The 24192-nt window shown below is 41.5% G+C and overlaps 1 protein-coding gene across 12 annotated transcripts in view; it reads right to left on the reverse strand.

The window, feature by feature from the left end:
- USP54 (ubiquitin specific peptidase 54) overlaps window positions 1-24192 on the reverse strand; it is a 102472-nt gene continuing 78280 nt past the window's right edge. For 6 of the 12 annotated variants that reach the window (XM_065068465.1, XM_065068470.1, XM_065068466.1 and 3 more), the window contains 12 exons: window positions 21232-21363; window positions 20583-20963; window positions 18934-19168; window positions 17921-18060; window positions 16379-16552; window positions 13326-13445; window positions 11968-12160; window positions 8282-9738; window positions 5852-5970; window positions 4556-4696; window positions 2180-2366; window positions 1-1451 (listed from right to left, as the gene is read on the reverse strand). In XM_065068465.1, the coding sequence (XP_064924537.1) occupies window positions 793-1451; window positions 2180-2366; window positions 4556-4696; window positions 5852-5970; window positions 8282-9738; window positions 11968-12160; window positions 13326-13445; window positions 16379-16552; window positions 17921-18060; window positions 18934-19168; window positions 20583-20963; window positions 21232-21363 (3938 nt within the window). In that variant the 3' untranslated portion in view covers window positions 1-792. Of the gene's footprint in view, window positions 1452-2179; window positions 2367-4555; window positions 4697-5851; window positions 5971-8281; window positions 9739-11967; window positions 12161-12655; window positions 12675-13325; window positions 13446-16378; window positions 16553-17920; window positions 18061-18933; window positions 19169-20582; window positions 20964-21231; window positions 21364-24192 lie in introns of those variants that run through there. The other 6 variants (XR_010473631.1, XM_065068469.1, XM_065068471.1 and 3 more) reach the window with 6 other exon arrangements.

The raw sequence follows: 24192 nt of genomic DNA on the forward strand, positions 1-24192 counted from the left end.
TAAATAGAACTATTTCCATAGATTTATTTGAAAAATACTTACAAAAGCAAGTATGTTTGACACTAAAATAGTTAAACTTATTCTGTGTTTACATTGGTGTAATTAAGCGTGCAGCATTAACAGTCTTTCCTGTTTGAAGCATTGTTAGTTTGCCATAAGGAAGTGGGAAAAATTCAGGTTTACTGATGAACAGTGTCTCCCTGCCACTTCCTCAGCAGCAACTACAGCTGTGATCTCTGCCTGAGATCTCAGCAAACTGAAAACTGGGTTTGCTTTTCTAACTGCCAGCCCGCCAAGTGCAGATTTACTGCAACCTGGGAGGTGGGACAGTTGTTTTTTTTTTTTCCCCTAGCAAGGAACAGGAGAGAGGAAGGAGAGGAAAACAAAAGGATTGGGTTTTTTTAATGTGAAGAAATTACCAAAGCTACATTTCATGAAAGAGTCCTTAAAAATGTCTTTTTGTTAGTGGCCATCTTCCTTCAAAACATGCGCATACTTCTGAACTTACCCGTAAACCAATGCCCCTGAAGCTCACCATTCCTATAGCACATTTTTGCTAGGAGAGGCCAGGACTGGAACAGCTAAGATTCTCCATCCAGACAGCAGTTCAGTAGTGTCAGAAACAAAACACAGTGCAATTAGTTTCCACATATGGTATAGCTACATTTTAAGACAAAACTGGCACAGATAACTGATTGCAAAAGTTTGCTGTCTCCATGTAATGTATGCTCTGGCAACAGCTACAGTCTGTTCACAGAGCAGTTTATTAGGGCACATGGAGCGGATGGGATCTCACCAGCCACTATTTTGCATGGTTCCAGTAGCTGCTGCTGCTCGAGCCAGCATGTTTCTGCGTGCCTCCGAAACAGAAGAAAAAGTCCCACCCATCACATGCGTTGGCAGCATTCGCCTTCTGCTGGGCTGAGGGGTGTAGCTGTTCTGTCGCCAGTCTTCTTCTGGGGGCATATCGACTCTCCTTGGACCCGGGGCCTTAACACATGAAGGTGGCACAGGACAACCTTGAGAGGCACCGGGATCCCAAGAAGGCTCACGTGGTATTCGTAAAGTGCTGTAGTCTGCACTGGCCAGTAGCCTGCAACTCGTGGCATAAGATTCATGCATTTGATGTTGCGAAGGCTGCTGGAGGAAGCCTTCCTGTAAACTCTCGCCTTGCTGGCCAGCATGTTTCCCCCAGAGCGTTGTTAGTTTATCTGGTAACGTGGCTGTTTGCCTGGTGGGGTAGCTTGTGTTCAGCCAACAGCCAGAGACACTTGAGGCTCCACCTCCTAAATGCGGGTTAACAAGAGGCTTTTGCCCCTGGGAGAGGGTGCCTTTGGGCGCACAAGGGAGACTCCCATAGCTCAGTGCCACATCTGGGTAGTCTTCACCTTGGAAAGCTTCACGCCTGTCAGGCACAACCAAAAGTTTCTGGATGATGTTCTTCTGATCTCCTGGGGGAAAGAAAAAAAAAAAAAAGAAGAAGGGTTTGCTTAGCTGTGTTTTTTGTTTCATTCTCTTGGAACTTTCAGCTGTGGGCAACAGGGGCCAGAGGAAAAACAAAATCACAAGTCCATCCAGTTACTGGTTGACGTGCAATTCTGAATAAAAGCTAGCTGTATCCTTTCTAGCATTCACTTTCCTCACTGCATTTCCTCCTTATCCTACCACAGCTGCTGTCACAAACTTCAGATTTCTTTAATAGCCCTTGTGTCACCAAGGAGGAGCCCAACAAAAGATTTCAGGGCTGGTGGATCAAACTGGTTTTGATGGCTGTCACAGGGAAAATAATTCTCATGCAGGAATTACTTCTGTTGGCACAGTTACGTGCGTGATTTTCTAGAACGAGTAGCTTATGGAATTATTCTCATACATGAGAACAAGGTGGTGGTCTTACTGCTACTTTTACACTAAAGAAAATACCTCACAAAAATGTGAATATGGTTTTATGTACAGTCATCATACTGTTTCCATAAAGATTTTGCCCTTTTTTATGTCCACTTAGCAAAGACTCATGGAACGACTCAAAAGGGCAGAGAAGAAGAAAAACAGGGTGATTTATTCTTCCAGATTTCTGGAGGAACTCAGATGGTGAAACATCATTATCAAAAGACAAGATCTGAAGAGTTGTATTTCAGCAATATTTCTGATCATGAAGGAGGACGAAAAGTCCTGTGATTACCTGACGGTTTACGTGCCTTGCCCACCATGCTGGGCATCAGTACATCATGGGGTAGGTGCTGCACCTGGTTTGGGTTGTGCTGGGGATCAAAGGGAAACACAGGAGGATCATGGGGGAAAGGAAGGGAAGTGGAGCTGGAAGAACGGTGGCTGGTGTCCAGTGGCATTTTCCTCGCATTTGGTGCTTCCTTTTATAAAATGAGAAAGGAGAAGAAAAGAACATAAAATGATGAGTAAACACAGAGTCGGGTTGAATCAAGCAAAGATGGTGTTGCTCCACGGAAAGGGATGAGTCACTGGAACAAAAACATGCATCTATATGTGAAAAAGAAATACAAATAAAAACTGCATCAATCCAGTAAGGTGCTTACTGCTGTGGGGGGCTACATAGGAGAATCATTTGACTGGAAATACACCAAGGAGAGAAAGCGGAAACAAACAGTAACCACTCATGGAGGTTTGGCTCATAAACCGAACCCACAGAACCATGGCAGACCAGTCAGCACTGGAACCACCAACACTACACAAGCCATGGATTATAGAATGGTATTGCTGATCCTTCCTTTGTATTTTCTGGCAGGCTTTACTGAAAGCTCTGATTCCAGATAAAGAACAGATTTACCTGTTGCAGCTGAAGTATTTACCAGTGCTGTACCACTTCCCTCTGTCAGGAGGTACCTACCCCAAAAGAAGGGTTGGCTGAATGGCACAATAACAAACCATCACGGGCTTGAGCCCAGTGACAACCTTGAAGACTGGTGACAGCCAGCCATCTTACCAACTGCTCCTATTGCAGGGATAAAAACCTTCAGCAGAGAGGGGGGTGTTGGACAGCTAGCAGTTTTTAATTGCTTCTGTCAGTACCTCCACATATGTGTTAAAGGCCTCAACTAAAGCACACTGGGGAGCAAACATTCAGAAGTTGACATACTCTTAGCTTATGGTACGTAGCAGAAAGTTAGAATCAGACCAACTGATTTTGCAACTGACACTCTTTGACACTTATTATGCAGTTGGTTTCAAATAAAAATTAAGTGCAGTTCACAAAAACTTCAATCTGAGCCAAACCTTCACATTACTATTGGTCATGTTGCAAAACACCAACAATAATCTGTTACTGTTTTCCTCACTGGCCGTTTTAACTTGCACCTAAGATTACTTAACAGAGATAACAAGAGAGAAAATATAAAAAGAGATTTTTTTTTTTTAATTTACTACTTGTGTGTAACTGGCTGTATTTCATGTACCAAGTCTTGAATTGTCTCCCCTTTATGCTTATTTTACTCTCTAAAAACTCTGCTTGCTGAATATATTGATGAAAGAGCATGGCTAGTGGTATCTTCTTAAAATCATAGATGTATTAGAAGCTGTCCTGATTTTGTTAAAAATAAGACCAGTTTCTCTTCCAGTGAATTTTCCTTTCAGCTAAGTTCTTCTAAGTAACTACACTTCTCTGAATTCGGCTGCTTGCTTTTGCAGACAGTAGCTGAAAACATAGCAATAGAATGCAAAATACTGATAAAATGTACTTCTCATAAGTGAGAGATGCGTATTTGCAAGGGGGGGTGAACAGAACAGGTGGCTAAAACTGACCAACTAAGTATTCCATCCATCCATGTCATACATCATATAAAGGTGGGAAATCATGAGGGTCTCGCTCTCTTTGACTATGGCCGGCATCTGGGGAGGACCCTGCCTGCTGTCCCTGCTATCTCAGGCCTAGTGACAGACCCTGCATCCCTGAATCCAGTTCTGGTTTACTGCAGAGCCCAGCCTGGGACCTCTGGGTGCCTGCCCTGCAGCCGCCAGAGCAGCCTGCACTCAGCTGTGCTTGGAAATTCAAAATTGTTTTTGTATATTTTGTATTATTTTCTCAATTTTATTAGTAGCATTAGTAAAGCATTTTAAACTTTTTTCCCCACTTGCAAGTCTGTCTCTTTTTCTCCTATCGCTTTTCCTTGGGGTGGAGGTGGCGGGGGGTGGGGGGGCGCTGAGGTGAAGGGTGTTAACAGAAAGCATCTGCCATGGTTTATTGTCACCCTGCATTAAACGGTGACAGAAACTTTCTTGAAAATACTGAAAGAAATGTTTATACTAGATATTTTTGTATACCAGCAAGTAATATTAGCTCACACGCTTACCAGCTACAGCAGGTACTACTCTGCAATGACTCCTGAAGAAGATGGCTTTGTTACTTCAATAAAAGCTCATTCTTCTTCCAAAAAGAGAACAAAAATTCACAAAGACAGGCTTTCATAATGGCTTATTATTCAGTTGTCCAGTGTCTTGTTTGTTAACTACTAAATGCAGACAGTGAAAACAGCAACCCTGCACACAGACAATAGCTCTTTGGAAAGCTGCACATCACTCTACTTACAAAACTATGAGAAGAGACCAAGGTCTCTTCTCTGTTTGAGATGACTGTCCCACTGAGACTGCGAGCAATGCGACGGAAATTCTCTGCACTGTACATTTCCTCCTCTTCCGGCTCCCTGCTATGTTCTCTGGTACATGTGACCTGGAGACAATATCACACATTTCAGAAAAGGTTCTCCATAATACCAGTTCCGTATAATAATTATAGGGAAGAGGTCAATAATCAATCTAACAGACTACTTACATTTCAATGAAACTCCATGACCTTTTCTTTTTTGAAATAATTCATTAAGGTATTACCTTAAAAACTTAAAGCAAATGGTTCTGTTCAGATCTGGTGATTAAAAATGTTATTCCTTATACTCTTTCTTGCTTTAGTAAAAGTACACCGATTTATTTGTCTAAGTGAGATTATTTCTTTTATAAATACCTAAAGCCAGGACAAAAGTCTCCACTGGGATGAACCTACCCAAGGACTGACTGCTGCTACAGGCATCACTGTCACCATAGAAATAATCATGGCTGCAGCTGACAGGCACCCTATGCTACAGCACTACAACCTTCTCATAAGCCAAAAATACCTAGCGTTATTTGATGAGTGCCCGATACTAGTTAATCTTACATTAGCAAGGGAAATGTTTATTCCTTCTTTCTTTTCCTCTGTTCTGTATAAGCAAGACCATTTAAGTTCTCTTTAATGAGTATAGAAGTATTATAAGAAATGTCATTTCCCCTTGAAAATATCTGAATGTTTTCATGTCCAGGCACTGATATGTAACTGCCAGTTATTTAAACAGTTCCTCCTCAAAAAAAAACAAAAAAAGGAAAGCAAAAGCATCTTCTCGCACTCTGAGGCAGCGAACTACAAACCCTGGCAAGAAACAAATTATCACTCCTTTCAAAATATGTAGTGACACAGTAAAAAAAAAAAAAAAAAAAGAAGAAAAAAAAGCCTGTGCCCCTGCAAGTGATAACATCCAGAAGCAGTTATCGTAAGTTGTGATGCAAGGCGGTTCATGTTGATACGTTCAAAGAGACTACATCTTAAAGTCTTCAGGGTTATGTTCCTCAAAGTCAGAATTTAGATAATTTGCATGCCGACTGCATGCAGCATGAGTCACTCATTGTTTACCTGATTCATCTTGAGATAGACTGCACTTAAAATTCTCTGTAACATTAGTGTCAATGACCCCAGCACCTTTTTCATAATATATTCCACTTCTCCCACTGTAAATTATATCACTTGCACAGGCCAAGCCCTTCCCTCTCTAGCACATCTTAAGTAACAGCATCTCACCTTGGAGACAGAAGAGACAGTGGATCCACACAGACTGCGCTCGATCTCTGCTGTTGGGGTTTTCGAGAGACCCATGCCAGCTGTAGCATGCAGCTTCCTCGCATTCATGTTCACAGAGACTGGGAAGGAAAATGGTGTGATTAAGTTCAAGACTTGATTGCATGTTATTGCATATTTCTGACTATCTTAGGTCTGACTCCAGCATAGACAGACAGACTATACACACAGCACTAGAAGTCAGAGATCCTTTGAGCATTAATACCTCCCAGCATTTCAAGGGAAGAGTCTCAGCACACTCACATCTGTTTCATTTGCCCTTTTGCAGGCTTCTGAGGTGCAGTCAATTGAACTATTTAAGAGTTATACAGTTTAACTGCACACCAGCACTTGTCTGATAAAGAGGTGAGATAGCTTAAGGGGCCTAAAGGGACAGGAAATCAGTGACCAGGAGCAATTTACTGAAGTTCCTTGGGATAAACAAGCTTCCAAGTTCACCACACTTTCACCTTGTTCCTACCAATGCTACAGTTTGTCAGCCATTTGTTGTGCTAGTTAAATAGCTAAAAGTGTAATTTTAAACTAGGATTGCTACAGTTGCTTCACTTCAGTGCAATCCCCACCAGTTATAATTCTAAAATTTCTCATGGAATAGACAGGCAGATCAATGGCCTAATGAAAACAGTCACAGAGAATCTCTCTATAAAGAACAAAAGGTGATGTGCTGGTAACAACCTATTTTCTGCATTGAAGTGGCATTTGAAGGATCAGGTCTTTGCTTTAATCTCTGCTGTAAAGCTCCAGTAATGGAACAGAGGCATTTTCACCATGACTCTGAATGCAAAGGTCTGACAAAATCAGCTGATATAGGGCAGAAAGCTTAAAGGGCATTTGAAAATGAATAGGTAATCCAAATTAAAAGTGAGAATGGGCTGTCCTAGACCCACTTGGGTGATTTTCAACCACTGGTTCAACCTCTTTTTTTTCTATAGAGAATTTGTAGAACTTTGGAAGAAACATCTGAAAGTCACAGCAAACCAGAAGTGAAGATCTCAAACACAAGCTTCACTTTAGAAGAATATTCATACCTCATATCCCTCATACATGTAGCAGGAAAACAGGCAAGAGAAGTGTCAGCATAAGAAATAAGGCACTCAATGACAGAACTCTGAAGCTCTAGCTAACACTACAGCAACTCAGCTTTAGGCTGTTAGATTTCCAGAAATAGCTTCAAAATAATCAGTAAGCTAAGTGCAAACACATAAGACCTTCTGATTCAAGCCCATGCAAGAGAGTATCTGCAAGGGTGTGAGGTCAGATCTTGCCTAACTCTGAAAGAAAACCAAGGGACAACAACTGGGGAATAGCCACCTTTGGATGTGTCATCTGGTCTGCCAGTAGAGTGCAAGACAAGACAGTTTCATAGAAAACTCAAGCTGTTGAATAAAAACCTGTTCAAGGGTTTATTGCAGTATTCACTCTAGTTACAGCCAGGCTTGATTTGTCAGGAACAATGGAGGCTCTGCCTCCATTGGTGCTGGGCAGGGGAAAACCTGTTTATGTATGTATTGCACTATATATCACATATATACATACCACTTTGGTACCCATCAAGTTTCAGGCTGCTTTGTAATAGACCAGAAAATTTTTAGCTCTACTGCTATGACACAGATCATAAAGAAACTTCCTTCACTTGTGCTAAGCAGAGAATCAGTGTTGTCCTATCTCAGGCGAGAGATTAGATCAGTTTAAGTGGAACCAGACTGCTGTCATCAGACTCTAATGGAATGTCTCTGCCAACAGCTGGATGTTCTCACCAAGAGCAACAGAATCTGTTCATTTGCAATCCACAAGGTGCCAAGGATCTTAGTGCAGATCATGTACCCCCTGTGCTGCTTTCATACATAATTTTCCAGAACTTAAAGCAGGCAGTCCTTAGCAAAACACGAGTTCAGCCTTCATAGATCTGGAAACACTTAAAAGCTATTCCCCTCAACCAGGTACACACTAAATTCTGAAATACAATACAATCAGGTAAAATTCACAAATATAGAGAACATAAACTTCAAGCATATAAACATTTTAATAAATTTCAGAGGTGATGCAGGATTTTCAAACAGCAAAATTCAGCAGCCTGAGCTAAGCAGCTAGCCCCCTACTTGAAAACATGATCAATTATTTCTACGTTACTCTTAACAGATGTTGCTCTCTGTTTGCCAAGACCAACAGCTACTCTGCAGCCTCCCCAGGCAGTGCTGTCCCGCTGCTTCTCTACCTATGTGGTTAGAAAGTTTTCAGAGTCTGCAAGCCGAATCTTTCTCCACCTGTGCACAAACTCATGCCCATCTAACTAAATTGACTGGAAAACACACCTTCACCTATATTGGAATACATAGGTAGGTCAACCAAGAAAAACAGCTGCATCATTCTTACCTGATTGGTCAAATGGATACCTAGCACTGTCCTGTCTTCCCAAGAAAGACCTAGTGGCCTGAGATGCCTGCAGACTAGTCTGATAGAGGGATTCCAGTTCTGAGAGCTCCTGTTCTGTGTCTTGATTCCACTGAGGATGCAGATGCACTGGGATCCTGCTCAAGTCATCTCCAACTGCTCTCTGATCAGAAAGTGATGGACTCCTCTCAGGTACAGGAAGCCATTCAGTATTCTTATTAGCCTTCTGAGAACTGTAATACCTAGTAACATTATCCACCCAACAGTCCACAGGCATAGAGGCAACCAAGCTACTAGTAGCTCCATCATCCACCTGTTTCATTCCACCGTCACGACAGTGCCTTTCCAGGTAGGGTGCAGGGTCTGCTATATTCTGTCCACCTCTTCTACACAGCTCTTCACTGGGAGAACAAATACTCTTAGAAGCAACATTTTGGGCACTAAAACTCTCCAAAGAAACTACCCCATCCCTAATATCCACAGTTGAGTGTGATTTTTCAGAAGACTGGTTTTTGTTCTCTTGGTTTTGATGGATAAGCTGTCTGTAACCAGAGGATGAAGAGTTGATGAAAGATTTTTGTGTTAACTTTGGAGACTTCTCATCCTGACACACTGCAGCAATCCAGCCTTTGTCATGAGTACCTTTTCTCTGGGAGACTGCATGCTTTTTCTGAAACTGCTCTGCCAAGGAGCGAACATGTCCCTTTGTACTAAAAGCCTCAGATTTGCAACCTTCTGCTGTGCCATATTCATCCTGTGAGGGTAATAAAATCTCATGGTTGTTTGCTCTGGAGTACTTATTTGTTTTCTGCAAAGGATCCAAGGAGCACTGCCGTGTAGGGGATGAAGTTGCAGGGGTCATTGCATGATTGTCCCCTAAATGATCAATGCTGGGCCGCACTGGAGAGCTTGCAAGTTTGGAACAAGGACTGTGCTGGCTGTCCTTTTCAGGAGATGCTGCTTGTGGCGGATGTGGACAAGGAAACAGTGCAGGCAAAGACCCAGAGTTTACTGTGTTAGCCTTGGATTTGTACTGAGGTGTGAGAATGGGCATTATGTTATGAACCTCTTCTACCTTGCTGCTACTGCAGCATTCCCTATAGTCTTTTGGCCCTGTGGATGTGGCGTCAGCAAATTCCACACTGTGATGGGCATCCTTCTCAGTTCTTGCAGACCTCTCTGCCAACCCTGGCCTATAGGGAAAAGAGGGAACTTGGTCATGAAAATCAGCAGAAGCAGACTGGAAGTTTGGAGAGATCCTGTTGGATGGATTGCTTTCAGAAGGGGGCAAGGAGGAAGACTCTGGATATAATGATGAGTGCAATTCATGGCAGGAAGCAGGTGGGTGGAAGAAAGAACTGGACCCAAATTCCACTTCTTTGTTGGGTTCCAGTGGTAACTCCTGGCTCAGCAGTACTTGGAGCGGGCCAGTCTGTTCACTAAAACACACAGAAGGATAAATGATTAGCAGTACTCATTGCTTATGTTTATCCCTAGGGTGCAGAACTTGCACTAGGTGACATATACCTCAACACAATTTCTTTGTTAACTGTATTCTGTTGAAGAATTTACATTAATTCAGCAGATACATACATGTTAATCCTTTGCTTCTAACCCTGATTTCCTACTACAACTGATCTACTGAATCAATTTCATACTTTTAAGAGCATTTTGCTACAGTTAGGCTCAAAGTATTCTTGTACAGCACCCTGGGCACTTTAGCCAGCAGACTGAGAGTGTGCGTAGGGATAACTATAAGAATAGTAAAAATAGCATTTATATAAAACAACTGTTTCCAACATGAACATCTCAGATATTTTTCAAAATGCTTTGGACACGTTCATGATCTGAACGTCAGCTGACAATATTTCCATAAGGTCACCTCTCTCCAGGCAGCTTCATGAAGAATGACTTGACAAATGGAAGGAACAGGTTGAAATTTCTTTTATATCCCCTTTGGATTCTGATGTTTGAGATATTTATCTAACACACTAAATAAAGTTAAAGCTAAATATATAACTATCATTTTGTAAATAATTTGTTTCCTAAGTATACTTTTAAAAATAATTTGTATTCTTTTATGCACCCATGCAGGACAATTATATCTGTGGGTTGTACATGTCCTTGGTATTCTTCTGCATTTATTTAGCATTTTAATGTGCAAACAGGAAAACCAGTAGCAAGTCCATGTGGCTGTGAGAAAATGACAGGCCACAAACAGCTCCAACAGAGAACTTAAGGAAACTATAACATCATTGCTTTGTTTCCTCCTTGAGATGCATAGAATGAAAGTTATCATGAAGACCTAGTGGGTATGTGTAGCAGAACGACCTTGTCTGTGAACAATTGCAAACTTTTGTACTGCCTACAATGTTATTTGTATCAAAGCAAGGGTATGGAACTCTGGCTATAAATATTTTTTTTTCCATCGGCTGTAATATTAACATTTGGTTGGATATAACTTTTTGCCAAAGTAATGTTCTTTTCAAAGAGCAGCAGTGAGCAAGTCCAGCATTAAACAAAATTAGTTTAGAAAGTTCTTTTCTTTCATTTTCTTAGAATCTGCCAAAATGCATAATTGGGGCTCTACATTTCTTCTGTAAAAGAGGATATAATGGACCCCTGATTGACAAAAAGATCAGCTCTCATTACATATAATTCAGCTACTGCAGCAAAAGAAAAGAACATTATGAACTATAGCCTGGCAGGTGTGCAAATTAACTGAGTTTTAGTATACAGCTGGATGTGGCATTTTAAGAAAAGGAAAAAGGATTCTCATCTGATATTTCATCTAAGCTTCTGATAATACAACATGTAAGAAATGCGAGAGGGAAGTAACAGTTCAAGAAACAGCCTAGGAACTGGATAGGGATGGTCCAGTGCTAGGAGGGAATGGCATGGGAAGGAAGGATTAAGCTGCATGCTGAAGAGGGTAGGAAGAAAGGATCGGTTACAGCGGAGTTAATTATGCTACAGTCAAAGTCAGTATGGAAGAAAGAATCATGAAGAGACACTGAAGAGGCTGCTAAGCCAGGCTACAGGATGCTGGGAAGCACAGAAAGGAAATGAAGAATGATGCAGTATCAGGGAGAGAAGTCAAGGTGACAGGATCTGGATCCGAGAGTTGTACCAGTGCACCACTAGAGAAGTGGACTAGAAAGATCAGATCAGTGAACCTGACACTTTTCTAGCTACGGAGCTTTAAAACATGCTGGTTGCTTTTCCCAAAATAAAAGCAATTATAACAAGATTTTTACTGTAGTACTCTCTTCTGCCGAGTCTTGAAACTGCTCTTGATTTTTAATAGTTGCACATTTCATTCAACACCACCACCCCGCCCTTTTTAGCCAGGTTATTGTGTCTATCATATTCTTCCCCTTGGTGCATAAAATATTGATGCTGTCAAGCACTGACTGCTACAATTCTTTGTCACAGACCACATTTTGAACACATGCACGTTGAACTCAGCTGTAAAGACTGGGGAACTAAAAAAATGGGGGTAGTTGACCATCTCATAAAAGGATTTAACCTAAAGAAAAAAGGAATAGGGAGTAACACTGTAGGACTTGGACTGTCCAGGGGAATATACATAGTTTGCTATTTCTTTCCAGACTGCACAGCTCAGAGCTGCAGCTCAGAGCTGGGTCTAGGCAATGTACTTGGACTACCTTGTAGACTGGGCCATGGCGCCGCCCTGTGGTGGGTGGCAGGTTGGCGGCGGCAGCGGCTGCGATGGCTGTTGGTGCTGCATGCGATCCTGGAGGCTCCGGGCTTTTCGGATACTGATTTGCAGCTTCTTATCGACTAGGGCTCTGCTGTGAGTGCTAGCGCTGGCATCATGCATGGCAAGTCTTAGTTTAGCTAAAATGCAAAAGAAAACATAGCAGAAAACAAACAGAAAAAAGGAATAAAATTGAAAAAGAAAAAAGAAAAAAGATGCAGCAAAAACATAAAACATGGACCATGCAAATACTGCCACAAAAGAGTTCACAAGGATGCTGTTGTTTCCGTTAATGCACATTCAGCTTAGCCAGGTGTTCAAACACATTAATCGAAACTAAACCAAAATAAAGAAAAAAAATGAAAGTCATCCATGTTTTAGCCCAACTTCTCATCTCCTTCACACAGGCTCTTTCCAACCCTACCAAACTGACGCTTCATTCAGTCATCTACCCTCCTGCATCCTCCATACCTGGGACTCCCTTTATGTGCAGGAATACCCAGCTGGGATTTGAGATTCAACATAATCCTTGCTGGAATGGAAGCTGAGAGAGCTATCACAGCAGCTGTTTGCTGCGCCCCTTCTTCTGCAGTCCATAAGAGCCAATTTCTAAATGCAAATGCACAGGAGCTACCCAGTCTGTCTGCAGCCATTCTATACAGACAGAGAGGAGCATGGGGTGAGACAGCCAGCCAGTCATAATGGAAAAAGACTGAAAATAAAATGAAATCACATAGCACATTCTCAAAGGTCACAATGCATTTAAAGCACTTCAGTGTTCTAATGCTTTTTTCTTCATGAAAGTCAGGTACAGCACAGCTCATTTCTGTTAATCCAAAGGACTCAAGAGGGGGCTACTGCTTTCTTCCTATGCTACACCCTCCATGAGGAACAGGGGAGCTTAATGCCCTTTGTAATGTGGCCTGAAGAGTAGGAAAAACTGTTAATTGAGGACTGAGTGGCAGAGGGAGTTACCTATGGGTGCTTACTGAAATGCACCATTTAGCACCAAAAAGGGCACACCAGCACCCCTGTGCTGTTACTGCCATAGCCCTGGAGAGAACAACGAAAATGTATGCAAACACACACAAAAAAAAAAAAGAGATGAAGAGGGATAGAACTAAAATCTGCAAAAGGGAATGCCTGAAAAAGGAAAGATTCTGTCTCCCTGCACATTCCTAAAGACCAGCTGGATCCCCATATTACTACCTGACAATTTAACACAACTCAATGTTTCAGATTTTTTTTCTATGATATCAGTAAACTGTCAAAAGCGCGATAGCTCAGGTGGTTAAAGTTACTTACATATAGCTTCGTTACAGAGAGCCAAAGCTGCAGCACAATCCCCCTTCTGCTCCTGAGTCAGCGACTCTTCAAAGATTGAGTCTGCCTCCTGCATCGACTTCTCAAAGCCATCACTCCTCCCTGCAATGGGCAGCACCCTTCATTTTGGTTTCATTCATTGCAGAACCCTCATTTACCCTTGTCCCATTCATGACTGCCAAATTCTTCCACACGTGGAGTCTCGCAGAGGCTGTACATATCCCAGACTGCACCACCTAACCTTCCCTAAGCAGAAGTACACCTCGATATGCTTGACATCCGTATGGTAGAACCATGTGTCCCCTCAAATTTTGTTTACTTGAGAGAACTGTACTGGGTAATATTATTTTCAACAGTCTAAATCAGTACAAAAGATGGTACAGACATAATACAGAATTCAGATTACTTCTGCCAGGTAGGAATTAATCTAAGTTTAGAGTTAAATCTAAACGACAATATATCAGTAAAATAAATACAGCAAGTCAGAGCTTTCTTTGTACTTTATCTTAAGTGCCCTGCCAAAAGTCATCTGTCTCTTCTTCAGATGTCAAATTACTTCCATACAAAATTGAAACAAACTGAAACAACTAAGACATCTGGGGAACAAAACTCAGACTTCGGTGCGAGTGTAAATCCCTGCACAAAATATTTCTACAGATGTGTTCAGTGCATACACTCAACTGCTGAAAGGGACATGGAATATGAAAATTCATCAGTCTTCTAGGGGGAAAAACACAGGTATAAGAAGTAGAGAAGAAAGGGACAATTGTCAAGAATTCTTTTTGCAACAATTTAGACAACAATGTTGGACAAGAGAAGGATAAATCATCCTTGGACACAAAAGAGAAAGATGAAACATTGTGTGTTGGCATCAGAACATCCAGTTCTGAGAGGAGAAAATGCTCAAGCAACCTGGTGTCACCTGTTAGGTATCACACAAGTAATGCACTAAAATGTACACATTTGAATGAGGGAGGGGGAAACAGGAAATATAACTTGACTTTTTGTTTTGTTGATGGGTGGGGCTTTTTTAAATGAAATGTCTCTGTCATTGTGGTAAAGAGCATGATTATCAACCAACAAAAATAATGTTTTCTCGACTTACTAAACATTTGCTATGGGCTGGCCTGCTCCCCAACACAGTCATGCACAGATGCAAGCACTAACTCTCTTATATCATAAACCCCAAAGAACTCACATGAAAATAAAGTACTGCGGAGAGAAGTGAAAGTTGTTAGAGCAGCGAGTTAATCAAGCAGCACATTCAGTTTCAAAATCAAGGCTACTGAGGCTTGTAATCAAGGCCAGTATACTAAAGTTAGCTTTCTTTGCATTAATTTAGCAGTTTACTTGAGGGAAATGAGTCACAAGCGTTCTGGAGTTCTACGTGCAAGGAAGCCTTCTGGGCAGCCAAGCAGTCTGCGAATGTCAGGCTACTGCATCTCTGACTGAGGTGGGAAAAAGCTTGAATGGAATAAACAAAAATTTTCCCACATCTCTAAACTTCTCAAAAATTCTACTCAGGTCTGGTTTAATTAGGCATTAATCTAGTTTTCTTTCATTTAAACCAGGAAAAGCTGAGCAATTTTTGCTTCTACCAACTAATACAAATAGGGATCAAAGAGGAGTAAGATCTTGGAGAATATTGTTTTCTTTGGAGCAGGAGAAGTGGAGAAGACAACATCCTTATGCTTGATGACAGAGATTTACTCTTCAATTTTTACATCATAAGCATTTATGCTACAAAAGCAAACACTAATAAAAAGATATCCATCTGCCCTGGCACATCGGAATTTTTCACCTGGTTACTGGCAGGCCACGGCAGGATCATAAAGGATAACTAAGTGGCTTGCTGATGGTCAGCAAAAATTATAAAAACATTCCCACAGTCTGACATTCTCGCAGAGATGATATTTTCAGTGGCCATTGGCACAGGAACATTCTGGTGGTGGAGCAGCTGGCAGGGCTGCAGAGCAGTGGCTGTGCCCAAAGCTGGCACTGCCTCCAGCCTGGAGCACCAAACCAGCACCTCAGCTCCCACCCACGGCAGGGCCGAGTGAGCAGGATGGGAGGCCCAGCAACACAGGAGGCCACAGAGGGCTTGCTCCAGTCCCGCATGTGTGGGATCAGATCACAGGTGCTCACTACACCTTCTTTGGCTCTGCCGACCCACCCAGTTAAATGCTCCACCAGCTTCAGGCTTTGCTCTCAACTAGGTCAGTGCACTTCATTCCACCTTCCCGCTGACTGCCCTCACTGGCAATGGACATTGAAGGCTAAAACAAAGGCACTACATGTGAGTCCTGTCACCAAGCTCCCTCTGCTGCAGCCCCATCCTTCCACTTAAACCTTTTTAGTTGTCATGCCCTGCCAGAAACATGAGGAGTCATGGAAAAGACAATCAAACTTAGAATTTGGCTTTTTTTTTTTTTTCCCCCAAATCTTTTTCCTTAGAAAAGGCAGGTATGCTGGATCCAGCTCTGATTTTCAGTGTTAGATCCAGCTTAAGCCTGCCACACTACTCGTTCCCAGCCCTGTTTTGTGGCTGCACAGCTGGGCAGGGAGAAAGAGTGGCCAGTCCAAAGGCAGGAACAAGCAGAATCGCTTAGGGCAGCGATGCTACCAGAAATAAAACAATGGCCACAATGGACAAGCTATGCTGCAGGTGGACCTGAGATGTCTGAAAGGTACAACCAGCCCTGCTCTACTCCCAAGATGTTGGTTGAAGCCTTATAGCTAAACCTACACATCAATACTCCTAATTGTGCATATCGCCACATAAAACCAGAAAGGTGCAAATATATTAAAACAATCCTCTGCATTACTTCGTTGTCTCATTTAAGAAGGAATTTGGTCAAAATACCATTTTTTTCGCATAATACAGGTTTGAAATTGATGGTCTTTCACTAACTGAAGGTTTAAAATCATAATGGAGGGGGAAGAGAGAAACAGACTTACAATAGGAAATTAAGTTTGAAGGTTCAAAGAACTTCAGCACTACAATTTTGCTAAACATACTGCATTCAAAATGTTACCCTGATTCTGCAGTTCATCTAGATCCATGAACCTGCTGGGACGAGGATTAAAGCCCATTGCTGCCTCCATTTCCTTTTCTCTTTTTCTGCGTAGTTCTTGTTCACGCGCTCTCCTTGCCACCTCTTCTTGCAATTCATCCAGTTCACTCTTTAAAGGGACAAACATCTCTCCACCTTGCAAAAAACAGCCAACCAAAAAACAACAACAAAAGTCCACTTTTTTTTTTAAAAAAAAACAATAGGATCTCTTAAAGCATCCCTTAAAAGACAAAGAAATATTAATGGAGAATACAATTAACATCAGAAAACAACAGACTAACCAAGCAAAGATCATAGAATTTCAGATCACAAATTTTGTTTCGTTAAATTTTGATTTTAGAATCCTGCCCAAGCTATTTGGTTTCAAATTCTTTTCTCTGTGTCAGTGACTGGCAGAAATACTGCAGTATTGCTTCAAGCTCCCCTGCAGCACAGCCCATTCCTGGATTCACTGAACCAAGAAACAGCAAAAGGAACAGAGAGAATAATTGGACGAGAAAACCCTAAGCTGATGCTGAAATCTTCCAGCTTCTCACCGTGCTTATAATTTGTAAATAATGCTGTGTCAAATTAGCCAGATCAATAGCTTCAGTAAGCAAAATGGATTCCAACTGAGATGTTTTTGATCTAACTGCATAAGCACATGAAAATGGAAGGAAAAAAAGCATATTAATATCCTAGTCAACACAGCAGAAATCAATCAGTTGTCATTCTCACTTTAACTATGACCTGTGTTCAAAAAGTGTCTTCCCTCCTCCCTTTCCCAGCCATTCTCTGTAATAGAGTATTTGCTCAGAATGATAATAATCAGAATGCATATCTGCAGAAAAGCTCAACCTAAGCCCAAACATCTTCTAAATATCCATTCTCATTTCTGAGAATTCTGAACTTTGCATGGTATTATGAGCTTCTTTTCAGGACTTGTCAATCCTACTAAGTTATTATGAGTTATGCTCAGGAAGGTATTTCCCACTGATGGCAGAATACTGAGTTATGGGAAAGAATATTAAAAATAGCTTACAGATTCAGTGAAGTCAACATTCAAAAAAGATGCCAGAGCAACGTTATCAAAAGGAATATTCATCACAGTTTTTTGCAAATCCCTTTGGTACACCTTTAAGTCAGGGGTATCGAACTTATTTTCACCGGTGGCCTCATCAGCCTCGCAGTTGCCTTCAAAGGGCCAAATGTAATTTTAGGACTGTATAAGTGTAACTACTCTTACACCAATCAAGCTGCTGTGCTCCCATCTACTATCACATTTATACAGTCCCAAAATTACATTTGGCTCTTTGAAGGCAACTGCGAGGCTGACAAGGCCCCTGGTGAAAATGAATTTGAGATCCCAGCTGTAAGTTATATCTTGTAAAACTGTGTTATGTTCCTGAATGTTTCTTTTCGTCTTTCCTCATAATTTCACTGTGAAGATGAACATCCAGAAAGTAAAGAACTCCAATACCATTTACCTTGCAAATCCACTGCTACCGAAGGAATGCATCTTACCATTTCCAGCAGCGTGTGGGCTGTTTGCCCAGCTCCCAGCTGATGACATGGACTCCACTTCCAAGATGCTGCTGCTGTGAGACTTTGGGATGTTACGCCAGGCAGGAACCAATCCACCTGCTCGCTTCATATGAACATCCCTCCAAGAAGAGAGTAATTACTGTTTACCGTTTTATCAGCCTCTCCAGGATAAATCACACCTACCTTTTTTTAATCATCACATACATTTTTACTTGCATTTTAATTTAATTTAAAAAAAAAAAAAAGCCTACCATAAGAAAATATTGTGAGAAACAGAGGAAGAGAATGTTAACAATGGGGAGGATGATAATCCTAATCTTCATGAAAGTATGCAATGCATATTAAAACCATGGTCTGACAACTGTTCTCAACAGAATCTTACAGGTGAAAAGCTACTATTGCAGCCATAAACAGTTTGTGATTGCCTGAATCTTCCTAAGCCAATGAGAGAGACACATTGTGCTGCCTATTTACTTTTGTGCATAAATATTGCAAGTATCATGCAAGACTTCAATGAACTCTCACTGAAAATTACAAAGATTTCTATACAAGACTATTGATTTCTCATTTTGTACCAGACTTCTATCAAGCAATGTTTTAACTGAAACAAAAAGGTCTGTGAGCTGTTCAAAGGACAAGCACAAAGTTTGATATTTCAGTTGAGTTTTTAAACCGCAGACTAAGGGCACGACTATTTCAAATGCATCATTTTACTCAACATTTCTCCTTCAACTGAACCCCATTTCTTTTCCTTCTCGCTAGCAGTGAGCTACCAGTGTACTGACAAGAAAAGGAATCAAAATCAAGGTTCCTCTTTCCCTTCTATTTCTCCCCGTCCCAGTAAATCTGTACTACAAGCTAGGAGCACCATTTTGCATTTCAAAAAAAACCAACCACAACAACAAAAAAAAAAAAGTTCTACACCATTACGTAACTACAAAAAAGAAATCAAGACTTCAATCACTCCAAAAATGAAGTTCGTCAAAATCTACCTGTGGGTGCTTGAGCTTTCAGACAAGGGCATGTCCAGGCTGACCGGGCTGTTGCTGTTGCGTTCACTGCTTTCATAGCCAGACTCCATCCTCTGTATCAGATGAGGATGCTGATCCACCATATGATGCTGGGTGCTCCGGCCCAGCACACCACGCTTGTATCTGACATTCGACTGGCTGGATCTTGTTTCCTGAACAGTGTGTTCCTTCACCTCATTCTCAGTAAGCTCTTTACCTGTCAAGACGAAAGAATATAGCTTGGTAGAAGATCCAGGCTTCAATACTCTGAAAACATCCATAGATACGTTAGCCTCTCAATCATGCTCAAAACAGAAGTGCTGCCATTAATTTAATGTAAAACTGGCAATGTTAAGCAGAAAAAAACCCAATACTTTTACAGCGTTCCTAGTAATATTAAGCAATAGCTTATTCAAAGTTGTTTGGTTTTTTTTTTTAATCTCTCCCCTTTTGTATAACTTACCATATTTCTCTCCAGGTAACAATCAACTCTGGAAAGAAAATCCCTCCCTCACCATAACAATTTGTATTTGTACAAGATCTTTTTACAGTATACCCAGCTGTATTTCCAGCTTATATTTGTTATTGCACATTGTCATCTCTACTTCAGATGCTGCACTATTTAAATTGTTTATTTTGCCATTTATGATTTGATGAGAGGACAGGAAAACATTTTTTTTTAATTCTTCCCTACTGCTTTCACTGTGTCTTCCCACCCACCTCTTGTTTGCTCCCCTTGCTTCCTTCTCTAGAGCTGTGTTCTGTTCTCCCTTCATTTTCCATACATACATTTCTTTATGCTTCCCAGTTAGTTTCAAACTTTAGCTCCTTCTAGTCGGTGTTATCTGACTAGCACCCTTACTAACCACAACTCTACTGCCAGTCACACAAACCTCTTCTTTCTCATCCACACCCTGGTGGGAGCTCAGCAGCTTGATTAGTGTAACAGTATAAAAGCCAGGAACTCGTAAACATCTGCTCTCTGCACAATTTATACAGTTTCACTATTACCCTCCCCTTGACAGGGAGCAAAATAACTGTTATGTTCATTTGCAGACTGGGGGATGGAAGCAGGGAGCTGTGGTAGAGGCAATAAAAGATTTGTCATTTCACAACAGATTTTATTACCTTCAAAACCAGCAAAGCTGAGGACAAAGTCTCTACATATGCATTGCATAGCTGCTATGGTATAAAATGGTCCCAGATAAATCATCACTGGCTGCCATGCTCTTATCCTCACAAGAATAACTCAGCACTGATACACGAGGTACTCACTGCACCATTGTCTGAGCCATCATGCAAAACCACCATGACAAGCCAGAGAAAAAACACAGACCAATACAAAAGGTCATTCCGAGGGATGAAATTCCAGATACTTAGCAGTCTAGCCCTATGCCTGTTTAAGCAATGCAAATGGTAATGTTTCCCTTCTTATTTCCTTACATGTGAAATTTAGCACATAGAAAGTAAACAGAGTACCACACATGCAACATGAATACCCACACAGAAACCAGACTTCATGAACATGACTTAAAACTGACCTAAAAGCCATGTTCAAAATTTCCCTTTCCTACTTTACTTAAGGGAAACTGGACAGTGGAGGATTATTCCACACATGCTGAAACTCTTACCTGCCTCTTCAGAGAAGGGGCTAAGCTGCATGTAGCCACAATGCTTCCTCTTGTCTTTACTGAAGATGCTGTCTATATTCAGAGACTCTCTTTTGGGTCTCCAGGTTGGCCGGTACCTGCTAGACGAACTGGATTTAGACTCACTACTGGTACTCTCCACTTCCCAGTCTCTCGAGTGTGCAGAAAGGCTTTTTGAGGGTCGCGTTCCTGCCTGATCCACACTACTCCCTCCATGAGGGGAATTCTGGATGGCTTGAGAAATCTGCTGTGGTCTGCTGTGGATCATGTTGCTCACTGTCTCTTTAAATTCTCTCAGCCTGCTGGTGCTGCTGGATGGTTTGGGGGCAGTTCTGGGGGCTTGTTTCTCCTTCAAGGTTTCTCCTGCAGTTTACAGAGACAGCAAAAACCACAAGAATAACTTCAGATTAAACTAGCAGCCCTGCTTGCAGCATATTTGAAAAGTAAAAAACAAAACAAAAACCCCTCAACAAAATTTTAAAAACCCCAACCAACACACCCCAAAAAGGAAAGACAGGCAAAATGCAGACAAAGATGTAAGAAACAAGGAGGGAAATGCATGTACAGACTAAGGATCTCCAAAACATGCAGAAAGAGATATTGATATTTGAAATAAAGTAACATGTCTTGCCTTCACTATGGTATCCTGATGACTGAGCCTCATCTCCTTTTCGCCGAGACCGGCTAGAACTCCTCTTGCGGTCTGCCAGCGAGCCCTTTTTGGAAACATGCCTCTGATTGCACTCGCTGTCAGTCAAGTGCCCTGGAAGGACAGAAGAACACAGCGGAGATGACAAGAGCCTTCGGACCAAGTGTTCTGTGTGCTAAGAGCAGCAGGGCTCTCCTGCTCCTTAGGAGCTGCAGACACTCCAAGGCTAACTGGCGGGTTGGGTGAATTTTTGTATCCAAAAGTTTTCGTTCTGTTTTCTTGGGGAGGGTGTTCCGTTTTTAAGGTCAGCCCCTCCACAGACTCTGGTTAAGGAGAGCTCATCCACAGGGAGAGGAAAAGGTTGACTCTGCCTTGTCTTCTAATAGTCTAAGGATATCACTTCCTTGCTGTCTGAATACTTTTTCAGTTTTAACGGCCACGAACACGGAACTCCCGAGGACAGCTCGCTTGACATTACTCTGTTAAATGAAGACTCAAACACATGAACAAGTTACCATGTAATAATAAATTACAGCACATCATCAGCTGCTCTGCACTATCCATCTGCACTCTCTTTGCCTATAGCAAATAGTTAATAATCTGAGTTAGCTTCGTCTGCAGTGAAAAAGCCTCTCAAGGGCTAAGCCAGCTAATTCACATCTGCTACAAGCTAAAAGCATACACACAAACCATCAACACGGATCGGCTGACACACGACAATGTTCCCTTACTACAGCTCATGTGCCCGAGCGCTAATATTTTCTCTTGCACCCAATTTATTTCCCATTTCCTCACACTGAATATGAATTAAGAGCATTTGATGCCCTAGCTTTTCTGTATTGCTTTTTCTTAATTTTACATTTCTCACACATTCACAGTCCTAAACCTGCAAACACAAACACACGCATGGCTTTACTCACGTGAGTAGTCCCAAGCAGAGATGCAGGATGAGAAGGGAATTTATGAATAAGCTACAAAGACTTTGCTCTAGCCTTTTTATCACTAACTTTCACCTTGCGTAGGATGATAGAAAAGGAAAATCCCTACTACCCAATAGTGGATTAACAGCCTCCAGAGTACATAGCCAGCTGCTCTAAGCCTTCCCCCTTCTCTGGAAATTAACATAAAAATCAACAACATTTAAAAGAGACTTTACACATAAAACTGTACCTTCAACAGTTGAAAAAATAGTTCGCTTCAACTACAATTGCTACAAAGATACTACAATAAACGAGTGGGAAGGAAACCAAACAACAAAAAGCAAGCTACAGGACTCACATTTCTATGTATTTGCAAACTGGAAAGTGATTTTTGTAGCCAAATTCTCTACAAACAAGCAGCTTATATAAAATAAAAGAAATTAAGGAAGTAAAAGAAATCTCAGCAGTGAGGACAGAAGAAGTACAGCATTTAGGTGACTGAGCATGAGTCAGTGCCTTGGGACATGTTTTCTTTTTTCCCTTCACAGCATGGACTGTCACACACCTTTTAGGGACCGAAAGAACAGTATTATCTTACACGTTGTAGTGGCTTCCCTCAAGACAGAAGAGGCTTATGCTTCATTTCAAAGTGCACAACTTCTCAAGTTAAACATTTGCCCCCTAAAGTTCATTCAACCTGATAGAAGCACTTAGTTAGCATCCTTCAGGTACTGTAACAGAAACTATTTTAAGATATTTAGTGCTGCTGGAGCAACCTTATGGTCTGTATTAGAGTCCAACTTAGCCTTGTAGAAGGAAGGCTGCTAACTTTGCATAAATATTTTCTCCTCCCTTCATGAACTGCAAATTTTGTCCTGTTACCACTGGACATTTAAGAGCCATAGAGGAGATGCCAAGAATCAAAAGTTTGCGGGACACAGGCTTTGTTGTCTTTACCTGGATTCTCTGGAGCAAAGACTAAATCCACTGTAATATCTGAATGTAGGAATTACAATCCCAAGAATATTAGTTAACACTTTACACTTTTTTTTTTTTTAAATTCAGTAAAATAACAAGCCAGGACTTCTGAGTGTCTGATCATATGCTCAAAAGGTGTCCCTTGCTGAACGTATCCTTTTAAATACCTCATCCTCCAGAGGTGGGATGGCTTCATAAGCAAACAGTTATATTCAAAGGAAAAGATTGGTTTTGTAGGGATTGTGTGCATATCTAAGGATATGTTAGAGAAGAGGATGAAATAAAACAGATTAAGACAGAACAGCCCCTACTCCCTCCCACTAAAATCTCAGTTGCATGAACAGGGCAGCCAGAATACGCACATTTTTCTCAGCAGTACAGGTTGGTAGGAACAAGAGAGGGCTTATGCAGCCACTCTTCATGGCCCCATTCTGAAGTACCCGGGTGCCCGAGGTCATACGACCCAATGGTGGTCCTTCCCCGGAGGACGATGTGAGATAGGGTCCATAATTTTCTGGGCTGGAGTAGTGGGTAAATGGCCATTAAATGACGAATCCTGCTCTTGCCCAGAAGGATTCAGTTGACAGGTCAATGTGGATGGCTTCTTAATAGCCCCACGCATCAGCAGTTGATGAGTGAGCAGTTGTGTGGGTTGGCAGACTGATTATTTTGGAAAGGTTTCAGGTAGGTAAAAAAAAAGGGGGAAATGCCCGGACAGGTGGCTAGCTAAGGGGACAGACTGAGCACAGCTAAGCCTGAGTCAGGAAAAACGAGGACAACTGAATTCAGGTGATGAGGTGGGCTAAGCTGAAGGAAAAAACACAGGATAGAATCAGTAGGAGAAGAAAGAAAAAAAAAAAAAAAAAGGAAAAAGTCACTAAAACTGATAGAACAAAAGGTTACATGCCGAACTTCATGCTTACATGTTTGCAAACATCCCCCTACCCTCCCTTTTCTACTGACTTCTGCACAGTAAGTTTTGCAGGGAGAAACATAATCAAATAAACTCTGTGCCACTTTGTGCAGACTATATAAACAATATTCC

Source organism: Columba livia, chromosome 6, assembly GCF_036013475.1.
Source record: "Columba livia isolate bColLiv1 breed racing homer chromosome 6, bColLiv1.pat.W.v2, whole genome shotgun sequence".
In the NCBI taxonomy this organism is placed as follows: Eukaryota; Metazoa; Chordata; class Aves; order Columbiformes; family Columbidae; genus Columba; species Columba livia.